The sequence below is a fragment of the Mastigoproctus giganteus genome, chromosome 14 (genome assembly GCF_048544385.1).
Source record: "Mastigoproctus giganteus isolate SK-2022 chromosome 14, ASM4854438v1, whole genome shotgun sequence".
Taxonomy (NCBI): Eukaryota; Metazoa; Arthropoda; class Arachnida; order Uropygi; family Thelyphonidae; genus Mastigoproctus; species Mastigoproctus giganteus.
The window spans coordinates 64,661,243-64,686,148 of NC_143588.1; the positions used below are offsets into that span (position 1 = coordinate 64,661,243).

Genomic DNA, 24,906 nt, shown 5'->3' on the forward strand with positions numbered 1-24,906 from the left:
GCCCTGAACGTGAAAGTTTCTGGTCATCCATCTTGAACAAACTTTAGACATTACTAAGTGCTTATGGATTATTGTCAAAATAAAGTAGCTCGATTCCATCCAGGTATCTGTTCAACCATACCTTAAATTTACATAAGTTCTTACTCAATAAGACTAGATGGCAGGTTGTTAAAAAAATTCACCTTTTGTTTGAAAGGAAAGTCTTATATCCGATCTACATCTATCCTTCTTTAATTTAAGTACATGTCCTCTAGTTTATGCTGCCTACGAGAAAAAAAATCTCCATTATTTAGTTCACTCAAACTTTCCTTTCAAACCCTTAAATGCTTTGATCAAGGCTCGCATCTGATCTGAACTTTTAAACCCACAAAACTGGTTGGCCTCTCTTTCGCTCTTTTCTGAAATGAGGTCTCCGAACCTGCATGCAGTATTCAAGATGTGACGTAACCAATGTTTCCTTTGATGGACGAAAAAAAACCTAGTTTTCATTCGGCAAGACAGTAACGATCGTTTTCTCTTGCGAAGTACAAGCGTGGGCAAAATAATGGAAACATCTGACATTAAAGTAGTTTTTGTAATGGCTGAATAACGTATTTATGAACATGCGGCAATTTTTTTTTGCGTTTCTCGCAGGCAGTACTGTGAAGGAAAGAAGATAAAAGCTGATGTTTATTTAGAGGTGAAATAAAAAGATACATGAAGAAAATGACCAACCTATCTGAATTCCAAAGAGGTTAAATTGTTGGTGCACGTTTAGCAGGGGCATCGGTGACTAAAACTGCTCATATTTTAATGTATCCAGGGCAACTGTATCAAACTGATGCCTGAATTCACCAAGTATGGAAAAATAAAATCTGATGTGGCAGAAAATCGAAGCTGTCCGAAAGTGACCGCCACATACTGAAAAAGGATTATAGCAAAACAATTCAATTCCTAGCAGAACAGCGAGAACTTCATAGAGCTGAAATTTATAGCAGAGCCTTGAACCATTCCTCAGTGAAGAATAGTCCAATATTCCTCTTAAGACAGTTCAAGACTTAGTTGAATCTATTCCACAAAGAATACAAGCTATTTTAAAAGCAAAGGGCACATCTGTAACTCCTATCACAGATGTTTCCACTATTTTATCCACCCCCTCTAAGTGCAAAGGGACATTTTAATTTCTCTCTCAAGCTCTGATACTCATCCATCTACTGTTCAAAAGTTGTGACTTGATTAGGCAGTTATTTCAGGATTAATCACAGTCCTTGGGTCATCTTCAACAGGCCAGTCAGGAAACAGCAAGCTAACTAAGAAATGCTTCTCCATACACTAACCCCGGTCACTAGACATTAGAGACATGGTACACAGTTATCAGCCCTTTTGACCTCTCCTCTTAAATCCTTTTAAGTGGAATATTTCAGTTTGGTTCGTTTATAAATTAATCTTTATGTACCGACCATTTAATTTAAGAAGTTTTATTAAAATTATGCATCTTAGGATATTCAAACTTTTTTTTTTTAAAGACAATCTCTGAAAAGGAAATGAGAAAATTAATGAAAGGCATCACTCTAAAGCTAAATGCAACATCCACTCGAGAGAATTTCATATTTTTCTCACTTACAAAGAATCATTCTTCAAAGCTGTCGCGAAGTAATTATGATTTAAGCGCTAATTTACTAATGATTTAATGGAAGTGATTAATTAATTTATAATGAGTTACCAGAATGATTAACCCAATTGTTTAATATCTCTTTAATCGCTTGATTAATTAAATTATTTAATAACTATTTCAAATCCTTTCTGTATAATGTTTCAGATAACATTAATCACCCACGCAGTCTCAGTTCGAGATTCCAACTGTCATAGTAACCGGCGGCGCATGCGCAGTTCGAAACAGGAAGTAGAAAGTGCTACTGTTTTATTCTCCAAATTGAAAAGAGAAAATAATTGATGGAAAATGCGTTTGTTTTTATTTTATTTATTTTTTTAAGTTAAAGGGTGATCAAAAAGAATAAAGATAGCTGAATTATTAGAGAAGGTTTTTGATATCGGTATTTATACGAATTGATTGTTTTTGAGTTTTTTTTTAGCAAATAAAATATTTCTTATTGAGGTCGATCAGACTCCTCCAGAACAGAGGAAAAGATTTTTAAAACAAGGAAATTGAGTGGAAAATTTTTAAGTCAACCTAGATTGATTTCAAAGAAGACTAATGATCCCAATAATCGATTATTTCCGATGATTATCTCAAAAGCTTCCTTGGATGTAATTTTTATTCTCTTGAGTACGATAAGCGCAGGTTGTGAGGCAAAAAATAATCTCCAGATGTCAAATAAAGATTAATATAAGATTCTGTAAACAGTGCTAGGCATTCAGAGCTCGCTCCACGTTGCCTGACAAGAAAAATACCTCCTTAGATAGATAAGATTCATCATTATCACAAACAATAGACATAAGGCTAATCTTTTAGTGTTTTTGTACTGTGAACAGTCTCACAGAGTATTTTTCTGTTACAAGTTTTAATGTTTATATTGTTTTTATGTACACTGGTTACCAAAATTAAAAGAACGATTTTCTTTTGATTTTGTTTTTCGAGTGGAATAAAGTTTAAACTTTATTCCACTATAAAGTGTTGATGTAGACATTCAAATTTAATTAGTAATTTGGTGTACTGAATTACCTCAGCCCGATCCCCAAAATTCAACCCCCTATGGACAACTTAAAGTAATTCTCAAAACCAGCATAACTTCTTTGAAAACTGAAGGTTATCAAATTCACAGAACGCTTTCACATCAGCATCTGGAAAAGGCGTACATCTGTCTTACTGACTAAATCTTCTTCATTAATTCTATCTTTTTCCTTCTGTCTTTCGTTTCGTGCGCTACTTCTTTTCCATTTCCAGCCATGTCGAACGCATCGTTCCAAGCTCCCAAGAGGGACGCCCCAAGGCACTTAATGCTGCCACCGATAATATTGCTCTTCATGAAACATTCAGACTCTCATTTCGCCTTCCTCCTCCTCCTCTCTTTCTTTCCAATGCCACTCAGGTGTTTTGGAAATTGGACATCGTGAGCGGATACGCTGCCGTTTTCAAACCTTCCTCTTTATTTTTCCGATCGTGCCCTTTGCTACCATCCTTTGTTCCTTTGACATCTTCTTCGCCCGAAGAAACAGGGTAGGTGAGAAATAACACAACCAATCCCTTTTTTTTTCTTCTCGGCTTCTTTTGGTTAAAGTTTCCGCCAAAGTTGCTCATCTCTTTTGTGATCCCGAATAGCATTCTCATAAAAATCGCTTCGTTCGTAGAATTCGCAATACGTTAGCGTATCTTTGATCTCGCCTTCTCTTTAAAATTTAAGATCAGTATTTCTTTTTTTTTTTTTTTTTTTTTGCTTTAAGATAGAAAATTAAGACGAAGAAATATTAGGCCTACATTGATATGGAAATTAGCTGAAAATCTACCCCACCCATTTCGTGTTATGCCGTTCCTCATTTTCCTAGCAGACGAACATTAATCACCAAAAGACTCATTTGTTCGTTTGCAAACTGCACGTCATGGCGCGTGAAATAAACACGACTTCTCACGTGCTAGCATGAAACTGACATCCAGTTTCTCGCAAACAGACTTGAATATTAACGCGAAATAAAACTGCATTAGGAATTTATACCTGTGAGGAATCGACTGCGAATAATGAATGTTGGAGGCAATATCTACACGAATATGTTTCTACTCTAAGAAATATTTAATCACTAATTGCTGTCTGTCTAGCTCATTAGTTTCGTAAATGAGACCATTGACTAGAAATGAAATGCGTGCACTTTGCTACCTCCGGAGAAGAAAATGGATGTTCATTTATCATCGCAGTCCCCGAGTAATTTAGCGATTACGCTACTGGGCAGATGAAATCTCGAATTATCTTAAGAAAAGTATCTCAAAAAGCACTTCTTAAAAGTTTAATGTTTGATCGATCTACATTTTGGCTCTTGTTTGCTAATGTTGATAACAGAAACGTATTAAAGCAATAAACTGCACAAATTAAGAACCGAATCAATAACATTCAATTTAATTTTTCCCATGATTTGCATTTATTATTCAATAATCGACACAAAATTACGATGTCTAAAATTGAAGGTTACTGTTGATATTTATTTGGAATTCTGTTAGTAATAATATACGCACTGAGCGACCACTTTATTAGGTACACCCACCTAATAAAACGATTATCAGTAGACTATTTATTCACCTCCATTTAGATACCAATAGTCCCGTGTTTATAATTCTACAAATATTTAAATCAATAGCGATTTCCTGATCTGCCTTCTTCTGAATTCAACAGCTAAACTCCCTCAGAAATCCGACCAAGAGCTCTTACTTGGAAATGGACGCGGCAATTTTTAAAATTTGCACTTTTTAATCAAAATTCTAGCAGACAATTTAGCAGAAAGCTAGTTGGAAAATAACTTTCTAGAAAATTGGCTGCCTTTTGTTCTTTAACGATAGCAAATCTGATACAGCCATTAGAGTAATAGGAAGTCAGATGGGTCTCGGTCTCTCTCTCTCACATGGGGAGAGAGAGTTAATTAATATCCGCTGTTCGATAGTAATTTACTCTACCCGTTGTCACATGGCAGACAGATCCTGTTCCTCGCGAACAAAGCTTAAGTATCAGTGGCGTTGGTCATTTGTCTCTCTAGCTAAGGGTCATTCCAAGTGTATAATTGAGGAGCTGCAAACAAAGAGCTTTCACCCAGATTATCTCTAAATGTTGAGATCATGGCAACAGAACCTGTGTTCAAGATGTGTCATTTAGAAACGCGCATTCCTTTGGGTAATGGCAGATTTCTCAAGACAATGTAGAAATAATTTTTATGGTTTTCCACAGATTTAAAGTACAGTAATCGAGATCGTTAATTTAATTATATTTTCAGGTTTTAACTTACTGGATGAGGTACCTCATCCAGTTACCCCTGTAAAAGTCGCTTTCGTACACGACATTCCATCATGTACAGGAAGCTGCATTTAAACATTTTTAGTAGTCATTCTCGCTTTAAGAATATGACTTTGAAAGGTCGCCCAGTGCATTTCTTCTAAGCCTGTCATCCTACGAATACCTCACTTTGATGTTGTAGATGGTTTTTCGTACAGAACACAAGAGATCGGTCTTTTTTTTTTTCCTCTGAGACAACCATTTGTGGCCGTCAGTCTTTTCCTAATGGATGTCTCTTTCATCGCCTGATGATGACGCTAGAGGCGAAAAACTCTCTAGAGCCCTCTCGAATATTTTCCTTTTGTCCTCGTGCTTGTCTTTCCACTTCTTATTGCATACCACTGCGTGACTAGGCAAAGGTCATGAGCGATGATGACACAAAGTAATAAACATCAAGAATCTTAAATAACCATGGTTTTCTCGAATCAAAGCTGTAACGTATATCATTTATAATCCTGTATAATTTTAATTTTTCAATAGAAACAACGATGGACATTTATTTTTTAATGCAGATCTCCGAGATTTCTGTCTATATGTTTATATTACTTGGACTATTTGAGAAGTTCCGGAATTTTATGGATCTTGCTGAAGTAGTCAGTTTCCGGAAGTTTCTAGACTATTCTACCCCACCTGCTCCCTGCTTTTCAGATGGATATAAAAAGAAAAACCTCCCAGACAGGAGGTTTTTCTTTTTATTGCAGTTGAACGCGTTTTGAAATGTCACATGACTAGTTGGTTCCCTCCCTGTGGTGTGGAAGAAACCAACTAGTCACGGTGGAAGCCAGTATGCTGGCGGACCCTTGCTCAACGTTGATTAGAGAGGCTCCTGATCATCACAAAAGAAAACGCAAACAAAAAAAAAACGAACTACATTTTTACGCCGTTTTATACTTGTAAAAGTTCGTTAAAAATCTCAATACGCGTAACTTGCATCCCTCTCTAAATCTGTGGGTTCCTGTCAATATCTGAATTTGGCTCTTCTGAATTAATGAATTGTACCATATTTCGAGAGTCAAAAAATATCAAAAGCTTAATTAAAACTACCTCTTTGACTCTCTCATCACGTGAGCATCTATCCAGCTGACTTCTGAATTTCCCTAAGTTGTTAGCCTCAGCCACCCATGCCGGTAACTTATTGCAGTAATTAATAACTACCTGGCTAAAAGAACTTCCTGCAATCCAGTCTAAATCTCTTCTCCAATAATTTGAATTTATCGCCCCTAGTTCTCGAATCATAACAGTGACAATTTCGTCCTCATTCACTTTACTTTCTCCTCTCAGAGTCTTATAAACCCCAATCAAGTCTCCTCTTAAGGTGCCTAGCTTAGAAGTTCTGTTGCCCACACACTAGAAGTCTTTCCTCATATGAACGCCCTTTGACGATCTTACCAGAAGCGTTGTCCGTCTTTGGGCCCATTCAAGAAGTTCTGTCTTTTACGGGCTGTCTGCATACCCGAATACAGTACTTCAAGTGTAGTCTTACAGTTGGATTATGACCTCCCTCTCTCTACAAGCAAATGCACGACAATTCATCCATATGACACCATGGACCCTCCTTACAGCCTATCTACACTATTCCGTGAACTTCATAACTCCCAGATCCCATTCTTCTATGTTTTTATTACTTTTCCTCGAAGTGTGTGAGTTATTTCGGGGTTGCTATTCCCCCAAGTGAAACACCTTGCAATTTGCTGCATTAAAACATAGCTACCACTTTTCTGGCCATCCCCAAGGTCCAAATCGTCCTGAGAAAGTCTGATCATTAACTCTACGGACCTCAACAACACAAAAAAGAAGAGTGGGCCCAATACCGATCCTTGGGGAACATCATCTTAAGTTAGTCCAATCTGAAGAATAATCATAACCCTTTGCTCTGCTGAAATCCAGGTGAATGATGTCCAAATTTATTTCCTGCGTCCAGTCCTCATGAATGTGTCAAAAATACCTAACCAGATTAGTTAAACGTAATTTTCTCTTTACAAAACCATTCATTCCAAAGTCTTTTTCTATCTAATAGATCCTAAAAGTTTCTTTATCTAGCTACTTCCTCCTACATCACAATCAGAACATTTGCTTTCATTTATTTACTTTTAAACGAATCCCTTCTTGTTTCTCATCGATTTATATACCCTTTCCTTCAAAGGTTAGAATTTGCATTTTATTCAGTTCGGTATTCGATCTATTTGAGTCTCAGGCGAATTTTCGCTCAGCTAATTAGTTTTGTCTCTCATTATACCTGTATTAAAATGGTAATAGTTTCACTTTGGCAGCAACAAATTCATTTATCTGTCTATCAAACTCGCATTAAATTTTCAGCCACAGAAAGTACCAAACAGCAGCATCATTCATATTTATTTTTCTTCTTCCACGAGGATGAGGAAAAAGCTGTTTTGCGCTGGGCAACTTATATTAGTGACATTATAACTAATAAAAATTAAATGAATACACCGTGTAATTTTTAACAAGAAAAGGATGATCCTTTTGTTAGATGAATCCTCCTTTAATCTTTCTCGAAGATGGTTCTTATAATAAAGTTCCATTTTAATTTTGATTTTTAATAGCAATAGAAAAAATGTCTGACAAAAAACCCTGGTATCTATTTGAGAAATATCTTGGTTAAACCTTTCACCGTATCCATTGGAGACCACTCCCAAGTTTTCAGGAAAAAAGTCTAAGTTGGGATATAGGAGGTGAAGTTTTAACCACACGTTGCATCCCAACAACTCTGTACTCTAAAATTAGCTCACCCACAATTTCATTTTGATTTCTAATTGCCTAAAAGTTGCAGCAGATGTTTTCGAATGCCCTTCAGGCTCTTATTTCTGTAGCATTTAATTGTTTAGCGGATTCCTCATCTTGGAATAGCATTTGATTTGAGGACCCACAAAAATTCTCTTTTTATCTTGGCCTCACTGATTCGAGGAAACTTTTGGCTCAAACAGGAAAATCCTTCTCCTTTTTTGTCCATCGCCTTCACAGATATCTTCATCAAACCCAGCTTGATGTGAAATGGAGATAAATAGACAATTGACTTATCCACCAAAGGAGGATATGCTGCAGTTTCTGAACGGTCTGACTATTTTTATCCTGTAATGGCAATCCTTCGCTCGGCTCCACTGGCATAAATGGATACTTATTTCCATTATGGAATAAAACTGCTTTCAAACTGATCTTGGATGAATCAATGAAAAGCCTCCACTGTTCGGGGACGTGCTCCAGATGTAACTCTTTCATTAATTCCTGGACATTGTTACAATAAACCAAAGCTCCATCCATGGAGTAATAGGTCTTTATGTTAGATTGCCTCTTCCTTTAAAAAGACACCCTTTTCCAGAAGATTCCACTGCTGAAGCCGTGATCCTAGTAATTGAGCCTTGTTTTTGGAGAGGTCCAAATCTCTGCCCGAGTGATTAGATGCGGCTTTGTGGTATCAAGAGTTAAAGTTTGGATCTGTACTTGTTCTGCATCTTCTGGAGACTCCTTTTCTGATCCTGAATCAGAATTAAGTCCATAAGTTTCTGGTGGCTTTGGCATTGTACCATCGTGAGGAAAAAACACTGAGGGAATTAAAAATTTAAAAGCTGAGTGAGTGAAACACGTGATATCTTTCTCCCTTTCTTATCCCCAGGAAATTGAGAACGTTTTGATATGATGGAGATAATTTCACTTGATGCTTCTATCGCTGAAAACATCTGAACGATTTGATCAGCTGCCACCGTAATCTTTCAGTATCAGAAAGACATTACCACATCTATTTTATTCTTCGAAACTTACTAAAAAGACACCAAAACGATTTCTAAAAGAAATCAAACTTTAAGTTGGTTTCCTCCCCACTTCCATTTAATATAATATTCATCATGTCTTCACTCCCTCTCGTGTGCATCTGGGCATGTCCACAAGAGCGTCTCCATACATATATCGCAACAATAAAAGGATATTTTAATTACATCCTCTTGAGGATGGGGATGGTGAACTTAGCAGGCACGGATTCATCAGTCATTGCTGACAAGTGTGTTTTACAATGGCGCCTTTTATAACGTATTGGGAATGAAGATATGACAAGTCTGTGATTAATACAGCCATTCTAACAACAAAAAAAAGTTTAGAAGGGATGGGACAAATGCTGCAAATTACTTTCTATGGGATTTTTTTAGCTCACAAAAACGCTTTTCGGGTAATAATGAAGGTTGGAAGTGAATCTGAGATTGAATTGTAAGTCGATCACTAGCTGTGGACTACGGGAAATTAAATCAGTTTTTAAAGTTTCTTTTTATGAATTTCTACTGCAAGTTTTGCAGAAATAATTTGAAACAAATGGGCCTTGCAGAGTTGGGAAATTAAGTACTGTTTGATTCTCAGTTCTTTTAATGTTTTTGATGTGAAAACATCTTTGACAACACCTACAAAATATTTCGGGGTGAAGTAAAACCGGTAACGAAAACGCGAGACGGAAATGACGCAAATGACGTCACTCCTTAGATGGCGCTAGTGACGCTAACTCAGTCACCATCAAGTGTACGTTTCCTAAGGATGTTTTCACATAAAATAAAACATCTTTCGCGCGTACAGGGTACACACTACGTTCCTTTTTTTATTAAAAGAATTCTAATTAAACTTTTTCAATTAAAAGTATTATAAATATTACAATAAAATAAGTTTTCAAAACAACAATATTATTGAATCATAGATAACGTCAGGATGTTGAAATTGGAACTAATTTGGTTCTCTTTTGATGGTAACTGATTCGTGCATCTTCTGCGAGCCTGTTGAAAGCAAATAAGGGCCGTTACAAGTGCCTTTGCTGACAAACTCAACAATAATAAGAAAGCTTCGAATACACATTGCTAAGAAGGAAACAAGTGCAGGGTTTGTACAAGTCTCGGATTTTGGTAGAAGTCACGTCTGCCAATTATTACCAGAGACATTTAGGTCTTACGTGGAACACTTGTTCTTAATTTGTTTCCCTAATCTATCTGGCGTCTTACTTTAAATGTGGAGTATCCTCTTCACTACAAATGGGAGGTGTTCGCATCACGAATGCGAGTCACCCACCCTTTAATGACTCGCCACAGACACACGACTATAGTTCCATTAGGACTTTATCGCCTTGTTAAAGGGACTCACATTTGCTTAATTTTCTTGCCTCTAATTTCTACGAGCATGGGAAATGGAATCGGAGGTTGCGATGGTGCGCCCGTTAAAGGAGTAATTTTTGTCGGAGGAGATGCGCGTTGTCAAATATTACCACCGTACATTTCTTTATGTGACAGCTCAGCAAGCCGTAAGCCCGATAATTGAGAAGTTAAATAACCCTTTAATATTCGTGACGAGGAACACTTCCTCCTAGTTGAATTTTCACACCCACTAACTTCCACTAGATGAGAATTTCCCAAAAAATGGGGGCATTCAAATGGAAAAAAGGCGGGGATATATGTAAAGGAGATCTCTAGTTTCCAAAGGAGTCTTTTTGAGAACTTTCTGCTTCTTTAGCTAAGTGCTGCCTGATAGAAACCAACTGGAAACTTGGTTATGATAAATACCGTTGGAGCACAATATTTTATTAATAAAAACGAAATGAAAGAAATAAATTATAAAATTAATTCATTTATGCTCATGCCCGCTATTTACTCTACCGAATCAACGTTAGTGACTGAGTTAGCATCGTTTAGGAAGTGACGTGATTTGCGTCATTTCCGTCTCGCATTTTCGTTACCAATCGGTTTTACTTCAGTCCTTTAGTAGGTGCTGCCAAAGATGTTTTCACATTAAAGAAAAGGAAGAAGAAAATAAATTGGCGCAGCTTATTGGTACTTTGATTCGTTAATTCAGAGTAGTCGGTGTTAAGGTGCAATAGCTAGCAGTTGAAGATCCAATGGGTACCATCGTTCCATATAAACTTATAAAAGGATATTTTAATAAATCTTATAAAGTTTTTTACTGAGCACTTATAGTTGATAATAAAAAGAACTTGGGAGTAACTATATGACTTTGAGCAGTGCAGACAGGCTGTTAGGACAGCTCATGGGGTTCTGTCAGTGACATACAGGAATTTTGCCGGCAGGGAAGGAGGTGATTATCGTATTGTATAAAGCAAAGGTTAGGCAACATCTGTTGGAAAGGGTGCAGAGAAGAGTAACATGACTAGATGGAGTGCAAAAGGGTATTCTTACTAAGAAATACTACCAGGGTTCTGCGAATAGCAGCGTATACAAAGTAGGCGTCTGTGTGGTGATCTAACTAAAGAGTTTCACAGCTTTATAAAAGATTTGCACAGAGTATATCTAAGATGGAGCTACCTTTAAAGCTGTTATTAAGCCATCAGATCATATTTTACCACTCTTCGTTGTTTTACCTCTCATGAGGGACCGAGTCAGATGTTTTGCTAAAATCCAAATAAACTATGTCGAAGTTGTTCCCTAAATCCAGCTCAAGATAGTGAAACATGATTTTCACTCAACAAAGCCATGTTGTGTGTGTCCTTCGGAATTCCATATCGATCTAAATGTCCCTAGATTGCACTCTTAATCATTGCCTCTGAGATTTTTCCTACCACTCAAGTCAGACTAACCGGTCTATAGTTACCAACTTCGCTCCTAGAACCACTTATGTATTGGCGATACATTAGCACTTTTCTCCAATCCAAAGGAATCTCCCTAGTACAAAGATGCTCTCATAATTAACCTCAATGGTTCAATATTATTCCCACAATGTTTCAAAGAAAAATACGATACAAGACAATATCCACTAAAATGAACGAATCGTTCTCTCTATAGAAGATATTTTCCAAATAATATTTAAAAACACTTATTGGTTTTATTTATAATTTTAAAGTTAACTTATTTAAGATTAAATAGACTAAAGTTACCTTACCACTTTTTATTTTTTCCTTCTGTTATTTATAATAGTTTAACACTTTCTTGGGCATCAAAGTTTAATGAATTAAATTATTATAAAATGTATTTACTGAATTACAATTATCATACAGTAAATTTCTATAACTTTTGTATCGGCTTTAACATTCGATGACTAAGGGGAAAGCGTGAAGCGAATTATCGGTGCTATCTCATCCGTACATCGCCGACGACTCGGGGGGAAAGGGGTTACCGATAGATGACATCAGCCAGAGGAGCTATAGGCTGCAAACGCAGCAGGGAAGAGAAATCAGAAGCGTGCCTATTATAGGGATTGCGGATCATCTCTGTATCGCAGCCTCTCCATCAGCAGATACCACGTATTTGGGTGAGGAGATTGTGCCGAGATCAGCTTCAAGCTGGGACGGATCTGTCTTATTGTATTTCGCCGACTTCCACTTTACTCCTCTTCTCTGCCACAACGCTCTGCTTTCGAGGAGCTGACAGCAGCTGTGAGCTGATCCTTCTCGTCCTCTTCCCCTCCCCCCCTGTCGTCGTACTTTAGAGATCACTCTCCCCCCCCTAACGCTTTCGCATGATGCAGGACACGTGTCGCATTTGACGCCTATCTATTCGTAAATAACTGCGAGGGCGGATGTCATCTTTCCTAATTTAGAGGAGGCGTTTTTCTCCTCTCCCACGGGCGGAGGAAGTTTATTTAAAATGTAAAGCGCTCCCCACCCCTTTATAAACGTCTCAACAAAGCGCTCTGCTTTTATTGTATTAACTTATCCCGTTGTATGTAAAAGTATGGAGTCATCTATGATGCGGATCAAAGGAGGATCATTATTCCATCACCTCATTCACAGCGTGTAAGAGGAGCTTTCGTCACGTATTTTGAATAGAGAGTCCACTGGACCATAGTAGACGATCAGGAATACGATCCTTCTGCTGACACAGACGTTGTCTTATAAAATCTGACTGAGTGAAGGCTCAATCAGATGCCTAAAAGCAGTAAAACGAGCAATTTCTAAAATTGGTACGGATAGAATTCCTCCATTGGAGCAGTGCCTTATTTTTATTTAGTTAGTGCAATACCAAGGCAAAGTGCCTCCACAATGAGATTGACGCACTAAACAGCAAATCCAGTTTGCTTATACCTATGGACAATGACTTTCTGTAGTTGAGGGGGTTGGCCAAGGCCCGCCTCCTCGTGGCGTGGACGGCTACTGGAAAGCAGCCTTCCTGGTAGTAAGTGTCCAGAAACATAGCACTACACTTTTGCATATCATCACAAAGAACCATAGTGGAGTTGAACTAACGTTTTATGCCCAAAATGTACGATAATTTGTCTCGTTTTCAATTTTGTCTACTTTCGAGGATCAACAAACGCCAAGCTTTCTAAAACGGACCTGCTCACATCGTACTTAGGCCTAATCATAACCCGAAGTCAATAGGAAGTTTTCTCGAGCCTTCATTGTAATCGCCCAGCGGGCATATGTCTGCTTCTACTTATAATAACTTTGCCACATCTACATTAGAGAGCGCAGTATCACGACCCCGCTATTTATATCAATTATCGGAAAGAGGCACAAATCACCACCAGCACTAACGCCATGACGTGACCTCTCCGTCGTTTACCGATTACGCTCTTTCGCCGGGGTTCTCTGTTCTAATTACTTCTTTGTCCCACCATTATCGTTAAACAGCGCCAGACGAAACGCGGCCAGCGGGGAGGCTGAAAATGGTTTGTGTGTGTGTGCGTGCACGCGCGAGATCCCAGCTTAACGGGTTTTAGCCCAATAATTGAGCTGATGATGATGACGAGGATAATAAGAGGATAGGTAGGCTGCACTCTCTTAAATAAAGACTTTCGCACATAACTTCCAGTGGTTTGCCTCTGTAAAAAGCTATTTGCAGTTTGAAGTACCTTCGAGGACATTCACTTCGACCTATTTCGTTTTCTAATATAAAAAAAAAAAAAAAACGATCCTACTCTATCCAAAGCATGCTCCACGACAATGTGCCATCTCTATTTTAATTTTTTCGCACGGTATATTCCGGCTGATGTATCACATTAGGGATCAGGTCAGGCGACGTTTACAGATCTCCACTTCCTTCACATTTAATTAAATCAGGGCCGGCCTGTTTACAAGTGTGCTGTATTTCATTGGATTATCTTGCCTGTCCGTGTTGAATGCTTTGTTTAACGAACAATGCTTAGCATGCTGGATGCGAGGGAAGAGTATCGCGCCATCTATTGTTGTCAAGTGACAAATAGGATGTGGACTGAGACAATACATCAAAAGTCTTAGTGTGTGTGAGCACCCCTCGCACAAGATATCACGAGTACTTCTTTCTAGAGTCTTTCAAAATTAATGAAGGTTTTTCGAGTGTGTGTTTGTGTCCAGCCCATTTAACAAGAACCAAAAATTTCTTATTAAAAATCCTCCACTCCCCACCCACCCCCCGAATATTATTTCATTACAATTATGGTAATAGGATGGGAATTTTTACACTTAGTACGAGTGTAAGAAAGGGAAAATCCCCTTTCTGAGAGGTTTATGAAGTGAAAGAAACAATTAAAGTAACACAATAGGACAAATAAAGGTAAAAGGAATTTGAAGAAGGAAGTGAGGTGAGAAATCATAGACAAATGTAAGAAATAAAAAAAAAATGTAGCGTATAGGAGAAGAAAACAAAAATGGAAAATTTCCGAATACGAGTTTAAGTAGTTGGAATATTTAATTACATTCACTCAATTCTTTTTCCTTATAATATCTACAATTCGAAATAAATTCTTATTTTAGACTTTTATTCACGAAAATTAATTTTTATTAATGTATTCTTATTTAGGGAAACCATGCAGATGGCATCCATCTTGTCAATTTTTATAATTTTCGTCCAGAGCTTCCTTCTGCAGATATATTTGACGTCACTTCCTGTTACAACAGCAGCTCAGTCAACTATTACGAACTACATTTTCCTAGTAAGTTACGTTCGAATATTAAGTGATTATCTTATTAAAAAATAATGATAACTAAAAGAATAAACAGCTATTTAAATAATAATAATAAAAATATATTAATAGTGCTTTGTATCTGTCTGGTATTATTTAACAATTTTCGCCCAAAGCTTCCTTCGTCTGGAATGTGTGACGTCACTTCCTGTTATAATAGCAGTTAAGTCAATTATTATGAATTGCATTTCCCACTATTAAATGATTATCTAATTAAAATAAATAAATTGAAACAACTAAAAGAACAAACAGGTATTCGAATAACAATAAATTCTTAATACTGCGCTGTATCTGTCTGGTATTATATTCATTATGAATTTTACATAAACAATTAAGTGGAATTTATTTTTTACAGCTATATTTTCATAAATATTCAATATAGTAATCTGTCATTTACTTATAGGCACTATTTTTTCCCCCTAAATCCGGAAGTCTTTAAAAATCGAATACTTTGTGGGGGGGGGGGGAAGAGAAAAACGCACTTTCAGAACGAAGAAGGCAACCAACTCAAATTAATTCATCCGAAACCTGCAAGGTATGCTCCAGAGCTTGGGGGGATACACGGTCTACCTAGCTAGGATTGAGGGCGGCTCCCGAGAGATGTGGCCTACTATGCAGTCAGTGTAAAGTGTTAGTTGTCTGACGGCCCCAGGGGTTCTCCATCTACGAGTTCTGTACTCTGTGTACCACAAAACTCTGAAGGCCAAAGGTTTTCAAAAAAAAGCGTAGTGCGTGTAGTGTTGTTCCTCCCAACTTTTAGCCCGTTTTATTCGGGGATCACGTTAGTACTCTGGGAGGCCCTGCCACCTAGTTTCTAAAGATTTCAGTGGAAAGGGCCTATTGTGAAAAAAAAAAAAAAGGTTGAGTTCGAGTGTGAGTGAAGACTGAAGAAAGAAGAAGATAGGTAGAAGTATGGGGGAAATAGAGAAGGCTACCTCAGGGATTGTGGGGAGGCACTCAGCTCAGATCGCCAATTGGAGAGTAGGTAGCAAGGCTGGATGTCTCACTAGGTGTAGGTAGGTGAGTCCGGTCAGTCGAGTTAAGTCCGTTTTCCATTCTTGGAACAGTCTCATCCAGGGTTTGTCATTATTCCTTTTCTAACTTAGTTTATCCGGATGGAGTCCAAATCTGCACTTTGTCAGCCTGGGGTTGGTCAGACCTGGAACCGGCGTTCTGTCAATGATGTTGTTCGGTTATCACACCTCCATGGACTCCCTATTGGTGTTAGTTGTTAAGGATGGTTATGTCCGTTTTCCTTCTTGCAAAGAGGGCTTGAGAAAATCGGCCTTATACTCTTCTTCTGTATCAAGCGGGTGGTGCTCTTGATTTTTGTGGTAAGCGTGCTCCTCAAGTCCTCGTATCTCTCACAGTCGTGCATGATGTGCTGCCAAGTCTTCTGCTCCTCGCAGTGACAGCTCGAATCTTCTATTATGCCCAGTGCACTTAGTTTTGTTTTGATTGGCCCATAAGTAAAAACGTTGTGGTTAGCCCCTGGTTGAATCACGAAGGGGCTCTTGGGTAGACCTTGTCCACATGCGGGATGAATCTCCAGGTAATCTATATAAGAAATTTTGCTGTTTTTGCTTGTGACAATTCTCTGCTTTCTAATAATTATCGAGAACTCCCAAGATTCAGTTCTTTCTCCCCCTCTTTTCTTGTTATATATTCATGACCTTCAACTGCCTGGAAATCATATATGCTGGTGACACAAGCTAGCTACACCCCCCTTACATTTCATGGAACTTTACTCTGCACAAACGGGGCAAGGTTTCTCCAACTAGAAGGATATTGAAATCCTCGAATATGCACTACTCCTTAAATGTTGATCTCCAAATAATTATACAATGGAGCAAAGAAAATCCTGTCTTATTTCTCGCAAAAAAAAGGTCTAATACTCCTATCTTTGATGACACTCGGATTTCTAAACGAGATCACATCTCTATTAGGGATTGTTCTGACTTCTAATCTCTCTCTAAGCATAAGCACAGAGAGATTAGAAGTCCGGCTGCATAAAAAAAGTGAGTTTTCTTTTTTAGATCTCGGGATTACTTTTCTAATTTTAAATCCGTTCTTCCCATATCCGGGGGGGGGGGTAGCTCCTATTTAGCAACGTAGTTACGATACTTGTGCTTTTAATTTTTCCTAATTTCTTTCTTCATTCCCTAAGGTGACTTCAACGAAGTAATCAGAACTAACGTAAACGTCTTCAAATACAATCTTCACCAAAAACTACAAAAGACAGCTAAAGTTAATCCAACTAGAATACAGATTAACCAAGTAAGTATCCAGTAGAACGCCTTAATCTCCAATTTTGGTGATTAAGTTTTCTATTTAGATAAATGCTAATAAACCTCAGTACAAGTTGTAATTATTTATAATTTTTCAAATTCAGATGTGACCAATTTAAATGTATACAGCACCTCACTATTATTTATTAAACAAGCCACAAAATAAATAAGACGCGTAGCCAGATATTGTATCCAAACATTTGGTAATAGAGGAAATCAATCCTGACTTTTCCTTTAATGACGTCACGATCTTTGTAAAAAAAGCGACGTAAAAGAAAATAACAATAAAAAAACGTAAATAAAGCCAGGGTTGGCATCGATTTCAGTTAGCTTACGCTCCCCTTTCTGAAATATGTACATAAAATGGAGCTTTCAACTGCACGCAGCTTCCAGACATCCGATAATCAAATTCCCTACAGCACTGAACGTTGAAAAGTAGTTTAGAAACAGTGCATCATCACCTCAGCACAAATGTTGACAATTATCTGGAGAATTCCAACAGAAACTTCTGGCCGTGTGTTTTATTTATTTTTTTTTTTTTTTTTTGTCATCTCTGCTTCAGACTTCTCGTCCTGAATATTTCATCTTTATAGATCTCATAAAGGTAAAAACAAGAAGCTGTTCGTTCTTACAAAAATATACTTCTCTTTAACGAAGTTATCAAATATTCAATTACAAAACAATAACTTAAAAGAATAATGAATACTACGAGTACAATAAATAAGGAGAAAACAGAGTATGAGCCGAATAAATGCTATAGAAAAAGTATTATTAATTTAGTGAAAAATGAATAAAAAAGGCCTTAAATCAACTTTACATTGTTTCGAAGGAAAAGGTTAAAAATGAGAGTATAGTACGTTTCCATGGAAACAGTGTTTGGCAAAGACCATAATGTAATCTGTTTTAAACACGATTGCAACCATAAGATGCACTTCGTGGAATTATATCTGATCTTTGGATCCATTGAATTTAAAACGACACACGACTATTTTCATGAATCCCAATCATGAGAGGACTAGTCTTATCCTCCCTGACAGCCAATAATCCTCACAACGAGTTTCCGTGTTGTTTACATGGCCTCAAACTGATTTACTCCAGGCTTTATCTTCGGACTGGGGTCCAAAGATATGACTGGTCAATTCATCCATCGGATATGCTCGCTGTGATGGAATTCGTTGACCAATGGAAGAATTACCATCGATTAAAATGAATTCAGGGTCTACTTAACCCTCTTGAACTTTGAGTAATCAAGATGCTTTCTCCTCAAAGACGTATAAGATCGATGGGCCGTTTACCATCTCTCCAAATGAGAACGTCCAGACTGAATCTGGACTCGCTTGTAAAGAGAACATTGGTTTTTATTCTCCTCGAGATGGTTAAGGTCCTGGCCACGCTCGCTATTGTCTTTTCGATATCTATCCACCCTTTAAATATTCCAAATGTTTGTGCCATGTTAAAATAGCAACCGTTACTTTAATAATAAACTAATGATTCAACTCTGCTTTTAAGAATATTGTTTATTTATCATTTACTACAGAGTGCAAGAGAAATTTCTCTTATTTTCATTTTCAGATCGAAACAAAGAACGAAGAATTATTGGCCTTTTTCAGTATTATAGATTTACCACCTATTACTAATCCAAGTTTCAAAATTCCAGCAAATGAGAGCAACTTAGAGACCGCATCCCAAGCTGTGGAAGATGCTATTAAAAAGGAGGAATTGCAGCTTCTTATTCGCATTAACTCAACTTATGTAAGTAACTCTCAGGGAGTCTTTTAAAGCTTTTGAATACTGTATTTAAAAACAGTCTTAATATCGTTTTCCTCTTTGATAGACTTCATACTTGGCGCCTCTGAAGGATGGTCTTTTAAAAGCTGGTAAACGTCCTGCTTCTGTGGAACGAGTCGAAGGATATAAAGAAGGTACTTCTCATTTATGCCACAGTTTATAAATTAAATTCGGAGTAATGGGGAGATTCTTTTTAAGTGTATATTTTAAAAACATTATACGCTATATGGTTCCTTGACTTTTTTTGCAGGAGAAATGGCCAGTATAGGAGTTGCCATGGGATTCATCGGATTCTTTATAGGTGCCATCGTGATCTACATTATGCTTACCAAAAATATTGGATTACCAGCATTTTGGAAGAGAAAGGACCGCACTGATCAAATCCCTCTTGAAAACTCGGAAAGTACCATGTAACCAGAAGGGTTATAGTTAACGTGTCACTGTTTTAACCTTTGAACAGCAATCGCACTGTTGTACAGGACTGCAGGAAGAGAGGGAGGTCTTAATATTGTACAGATCGTTGTTTCAATGTTTTGTATATAATGTGAAAAAAAATTTTGATAAAAGGAAAACGGATATTTCTTTAATTTTACAGCAGTTGCTGTCTCTGGAATACGCAAGAAGTTCCAACGATCCTAACAAGAATTCGTTTTTGTTTTAAATACAAATTTAATTGTGATTTGCAAAGGAAATTTAACAAAAAAAGAATTAAGGAAATTATCAGAATTTGATGATGCAAAAAACAAAATATTCTGAGTGGACAGAAATCATGAGATACCTCCCTAGTAATGGGTGGGGCCCACCTTTCATTGAGTTCACGAAAGCGTTCCACAGGTATTTCCATCCATCCATGCTTGCTGCAGCGCTGCGCATAGTTCCGTCGCATTCCTGGGTGGAGGATCCAAAGATGCTCCACAGGGTTCATGTCCGATGAACGTGGAGGCCATTCCACGGTGGTAAAACGTGCGGAAATGCTCTTTGAACCATGTTCTAGTCACCACGGCTCTGTGGGGAGCCACATTATCCTGATGACCATGAAGGGATGCAGATGGTCTGCAATGATGGACACATAACCTGGACCGTTCAGAGATGCGTCTAGACGTACCAGAGGTCCCAACGTGTGCCAGTTAAACACGTCCCAGACCTTTACCGACCGTCCACCTGCCTGCACAGTTCCTTGTTGACATGATGTGTGCATAGCTTCCTGCGATTTCCGCAAGATACGCACCCTCCCGTCCGCTCTAAATAACGGGAAACTGGACTCATCGAACGAGGAGACCCGTCATCCAGTGCCGACGGTATTTCGCCAAGTTGAGGCCTGTGTCATAGTGTTAGCAGTGGGACTCTGGTGGGTCGGCTGTTTCCATAACCTATTGTGACCAATGATCGTCTGGATGGTCTTGGTAGAGACGTTTCTGTCACCTCCCTCGATGAAGTTGGCGGTGATTTGTGCCATTGTCGCTCTCCGGTTGGTTGAAACAATGCGAGACAGACGTCGACGGCCACGTTCATCCACCACCTTTCTCTGCCCACGGCGCTGTCCAGGATGAGATGTTATTCCAGAAATGGCGTATTCCCAATACAGTCAAAGAAGGATAGTGCAATTTCTGTGACCCATGCGTCGGGCATCTATCATCCCTCTTTCAAAGTCGGTTAACTCACGACGTTTATCCATACCGACATCGAATTACTGTCTACGTGAATGCAGTGTACCTGCCAAGTGGTGGGTTCGTTCACCAGCGAGAGGGCTGACAGCATCGCATTGCCCAGGAACTAGGTATCCCATGAATTCTGTCCTTTCAGTGTACCTACAAGGTTTATGGGTTAAATCTTCTTCCAAACATCACTGAAAAGTAGTTTTGGAACCCATAAAGCTGTTAAGACGCATTGTTTTATGGTTTCCACATGAAATCTTTCATTTTTTTTTACTTACAGGAAGAGAAAAACATCACACAGGAGCCATATTGAAAGAATACGGAGGCATTGATGATTTTGAGAATTAATACACTTAATTCTTAAAAATCATTATAATTGAATAACCTAAATGTACAAAACCGTGTGAGAATGTGTAGAAATATGGAGCAGAGCCACCGATATCTCTCCAACTGGGTCATAGGAACAAGTAGGGTGTACAGATATATGTACTAAGACGTACATAGATTTCTATAAGTATCAGGCAAACTAATTACCAAACAACGTATTCATACAATATCATGAATCAAGCCCAGTGGATTTAATACAAAAGAAGGAAAAATTGCACCTTCATATGGTTTGTAGATGGAAAAGAGAGGATATAATTAAGCCGGATTCTCTTGTCATAATTAACTTACAGCCTCCAACGAAATATTCTCCTCATTGTGGGGTTCCCTGGAAGGCGTTCATTACGAAAAATAAGATACCGCTCCCTTCTCTTCTTCTTTTTTTAAGATTTAATGAAAGAGAAAATTAATTACGCAGAATCAATACCAGTAATTTATGCACTCTCGGTTAATTTCTAAATACCAATTAAAAAGGAGATTTTTTTTATATTTTGACCTTAAGGAACCCCTTCTGATTATAACTTATCGGGGAGGGGGGAGGAAATAGACGCATGCCTGCGGACTTATTTGCCAAGATGTCGTATATATAAATGATGCTGGCCGTGATCACACACTACAGGTGCTTAATCACTAATGAAGCCAGCATTCTAAGGACGTGATCGCACTCCCTCCTCCTCCTCCGCGACATCAGAGAGGCAACAAGGGATGAGGGACGGCGGCCAATATCGAGACGACATTTGTCACTCCGCCTTTCTCTGCGGTATGTCATAAGAGAAGCTGACAGATCTTGAAAGCAACGAGAGATGTATCGGTCACGAGTCTGCTAATAAGCATGTACCCCATGATGTAGTATACGCTCCCTCGAAATAAGAAAGGACATCTTTCTATTTAATACACTGCAAAAGAATGCAGTTTTTTTTTTTTCTTAAACCTCCATCGACGCCATCTTTGTGCTTTTAAAAATTAACAGAAAATCATATAAATAAAATAATCACTAATTTAAATACTTTCTAATTAAATATTCCAAGCCCTGTCTTAGAATTGGCGTCTAAATAAATTACAAATTAATAACTAATCGATTCAAAAAAGGAGATTCTAAACTTAATTGTTTGCAATAAAGTTAAGGAATGCTAACATTTTTAATAAAAACAGTTAATTCAGAGAAATTAGTACACTACAAAGCGAAGAAAATATTAAAGAACCTTTCAACACATAACTTTGCGCTTTTTTTTTTTTGATAAGAATAGAAAAGGTGTATGAATAAACAAGTCGAAATTTAATAACTAAAACAGCAGATATTTAACTAAATTTAATAATTTCTAGTCTGCTTAAATAGTTCTAATATCATTATAATATAGTAAGAGAAGAACGTTATGTGGTTGTTTTCCTAAGATTATTACTATATTTAATACTATTTTATTCCCCAAACAGCGCGGTCTGATGATGGGTATCGGTAAGATACCTGAAACGTTACCTTAATGTATAGCAGTTTAGGCGAATTAACAAACTATATTATTAATTTAACGTGGTAATAATCCGAACAGTATATACTTCGAGACGCCCTTATAAAGTCACAGGAGCTTCAAATAGAGAGAAAATAGGAACAACACCATATTTAGCAGTCGCGCGTTAAAATATAATTTTTCATGAGTCAGAGAAGATGATTGGGGATGTCTGGTACTGTATAAGAAAGCTGTAATTCCACTGGGAATAACTCAATAGTACTGCATAGTGTCACTGCACCAGGGATCAGTTCTCAGCCCATATCTGTTCGATCTGGTAATGGATGTGTTGGTGAAAGACGTGAAGAGTAGAGCACCATGGAGTATGCTGTTCGCGGACGATATCGTACTGTGCGAACCATCCCAAGGAAAGGTAGAGAAGAAATTAGAGGAATGGGGATAAGTAGAACAATGACAGAATATATGGCATTGAATGGAGAAGATGAGAGTTCTATGAAACTACAGGAGGAAAAGCAACCATCAGTTTCGAAATTTAAGTATCTGTGATCGAACGTTGAGAGGGATGGAGGATTGAGTGCATTGTGGATGGTTGAACTGGAGAAAGATGAGTGGGGTGCTGTGTGATAAGGAAGTAAATTGCAGAATGAAGGGAAGATTGTATAAAACTGCGGTTAGACCCGCATTGATGTACGGTGCTGAGACATGGGCGATTACAATGGCCCAGGAGGAGGAGATGAGGATGCTAATATGGATGTGTGGTGTGACGAGGAAGGCCAGGATAAGAAATGACTACATCAGAGGGAGGTACGGTTAAGGTGGGGCCTCTTGAGTAAAAAAAAATTCAAGAATCTAGGTTGAGGTGGCTTGGACATGTGGAACGATGAAGTGAGGAGTATGTGGGGAAGAGGAGGAGACCTAAGCTGAGATGGAAGGACAAGGTGGCAAAGGATTTAAAAGAGAGAGGATGGAGGAAGCCCAGGATAGGGAGGAATGGAGGAAAATAATGAAGGATGGAAATGTCGACCCCATATAAACGTGGGAAGAAGGCTGCATAGTGTCCCTACTTTCTGCTGGACAGGGATGAGTGAATCACCAATTACGATACAAATCGGATTGTCTATCCAAATTTACAATTCAGATACTATAAAACCAACATTGAGAGCATTTATCCATTTGTTTTTTATCAGAAATAAAACAAATATTCGAAGTGTGTTCGTTCGTTAAAACATCGTTCACCTCATGAAGTTTCATTGCATGCACGATGTTGAAATCTGGGGTGTTAATACCTCTGGGAGTACCGGTCATTTATTTTCTCGATTTGGGGAGAAAGTTTTACTCGGTAATGGCTGTTCAGAAAGACTTAAGTACATCCACTCCCCAAATGGTGACAACTTCTCGTCGATGGTACCGAGATCTACTAGATGTGATTCGAAACTTCAATGTACCTGCAAACCATACGGGCGAAAAAGGTCATTTTAAATCAAAGTGTAGTCTTAGGTGTTCAGGAAAAGCGGAATAAGTTACTATTTTATGGTTAAGTGCTCGCCCGCCCGTGCCCTGTTTCGCTAATACAACCTCAGTTCCAATGTCTCATTCTGGTTCTAAAATTGGTCAAAAGACTGCATTTGAGTGTTGCACAGAAACTATAGTAGTATTAATGGCAAATGATGCAAGAAAGCAAGTTTATAGAGCACCCCGCCCCCCCCAAAAAAAACAGTTCACCCATCCGTACCCTCCATGAGTTTGTCTAGTTCTTCCTTGAATTTAATCAACCCATTCACTTCCACAACAACTGATGGAAGCTTGTTCCAACCACCCGCTGGCTGAAGGCAGACTTCCGCACATCTATCCTACAAACCATCCTTCCCCAACTTGAATTACCCCCCCGCCATCACGTGTGTAGTCTCAGCAAATGAAAGAAGGCCACTAACATTCAGCTTACTCAATCCAGTCAAGGGCTTCAACACCTTAATCAGCTCTCCCCGCAAGTGCCTGGTCCCGAAACGCTGCAGTTTGCAAAACCGAAGGGTTTCTAAGTTAGAGCACTTTTTTTTTCCCTCCACCAATCTGGTTGCTCTTCTTTGCACCCAGTCCCCCTACTACATCCTAACTAAAATGAGGCCTCCGTATGCAGTACTCAAGATGTGGTCTGATCATCTCCTCTTTATCCCTAGCAAAGTTTCTGTATATCATTGGCAAAACTCCATGAGCTGTCCTGGCAGCATGTCTACACTGCTCAGAGTATTTCATGTCTGATTGCACAATTACCCCCAGGTCTCTTTCATTCTCCACTACCATGAGTGTAGTACCACACAGTGGCTAAGTTACCTGGAGTTACTTCTACTCATATGCAGTACTTTACATTTATCAATGTTAAACTTCTACAGCCATTTCCCCAGATTTATTTTTTTTTATAAAAACCCCAAACACGAGAGATATTAGATCCCATTTTACTTAGTACCGTGCGCATGGGTTAATTTTGTTGCAA

General features: G+C 38.3%; 1 protein-coding gene across 1 annotated transcript in view; it reads left to right on the plus strand.

Annotated features, from left to right (window-relative positions):
- LOC150075176 (uncharacterized) overlaps nucleotides 1-19,330 on the plus strand; it is a 69,074-nt gene extending 49,744 nt beyond the window's left edge. Inside the window, exons 3-7 of the mRNA XM_090388386.1 lie at nucleotides 14,678-14,810; nucleotides 17,008-17,117; nucleotides 18,701-18,880; nucleotides 18,963-19,050; nucleotides 19,167-19,330. Coding sequence (XP_090244512.1) covers nucleotides 14,678-14,810; nucleotides 17,008-17,117; nucleotides 18,701-18,880; nucleotides 18,963-19,050; nucleotides 19,167-19,330 — 675 coding nt within the window. The remainder of the gene's footprint in view (nucleotides 1-14,677; nucleotides 14,811-17,007; nucleotides 17,118-18,700; nucleotides 18,881-18,962; nucleotides 19,051-19,166) is intronic.
- Nucleotides 19,331-24,906: the final 5,576 nt, after the last annotated feature.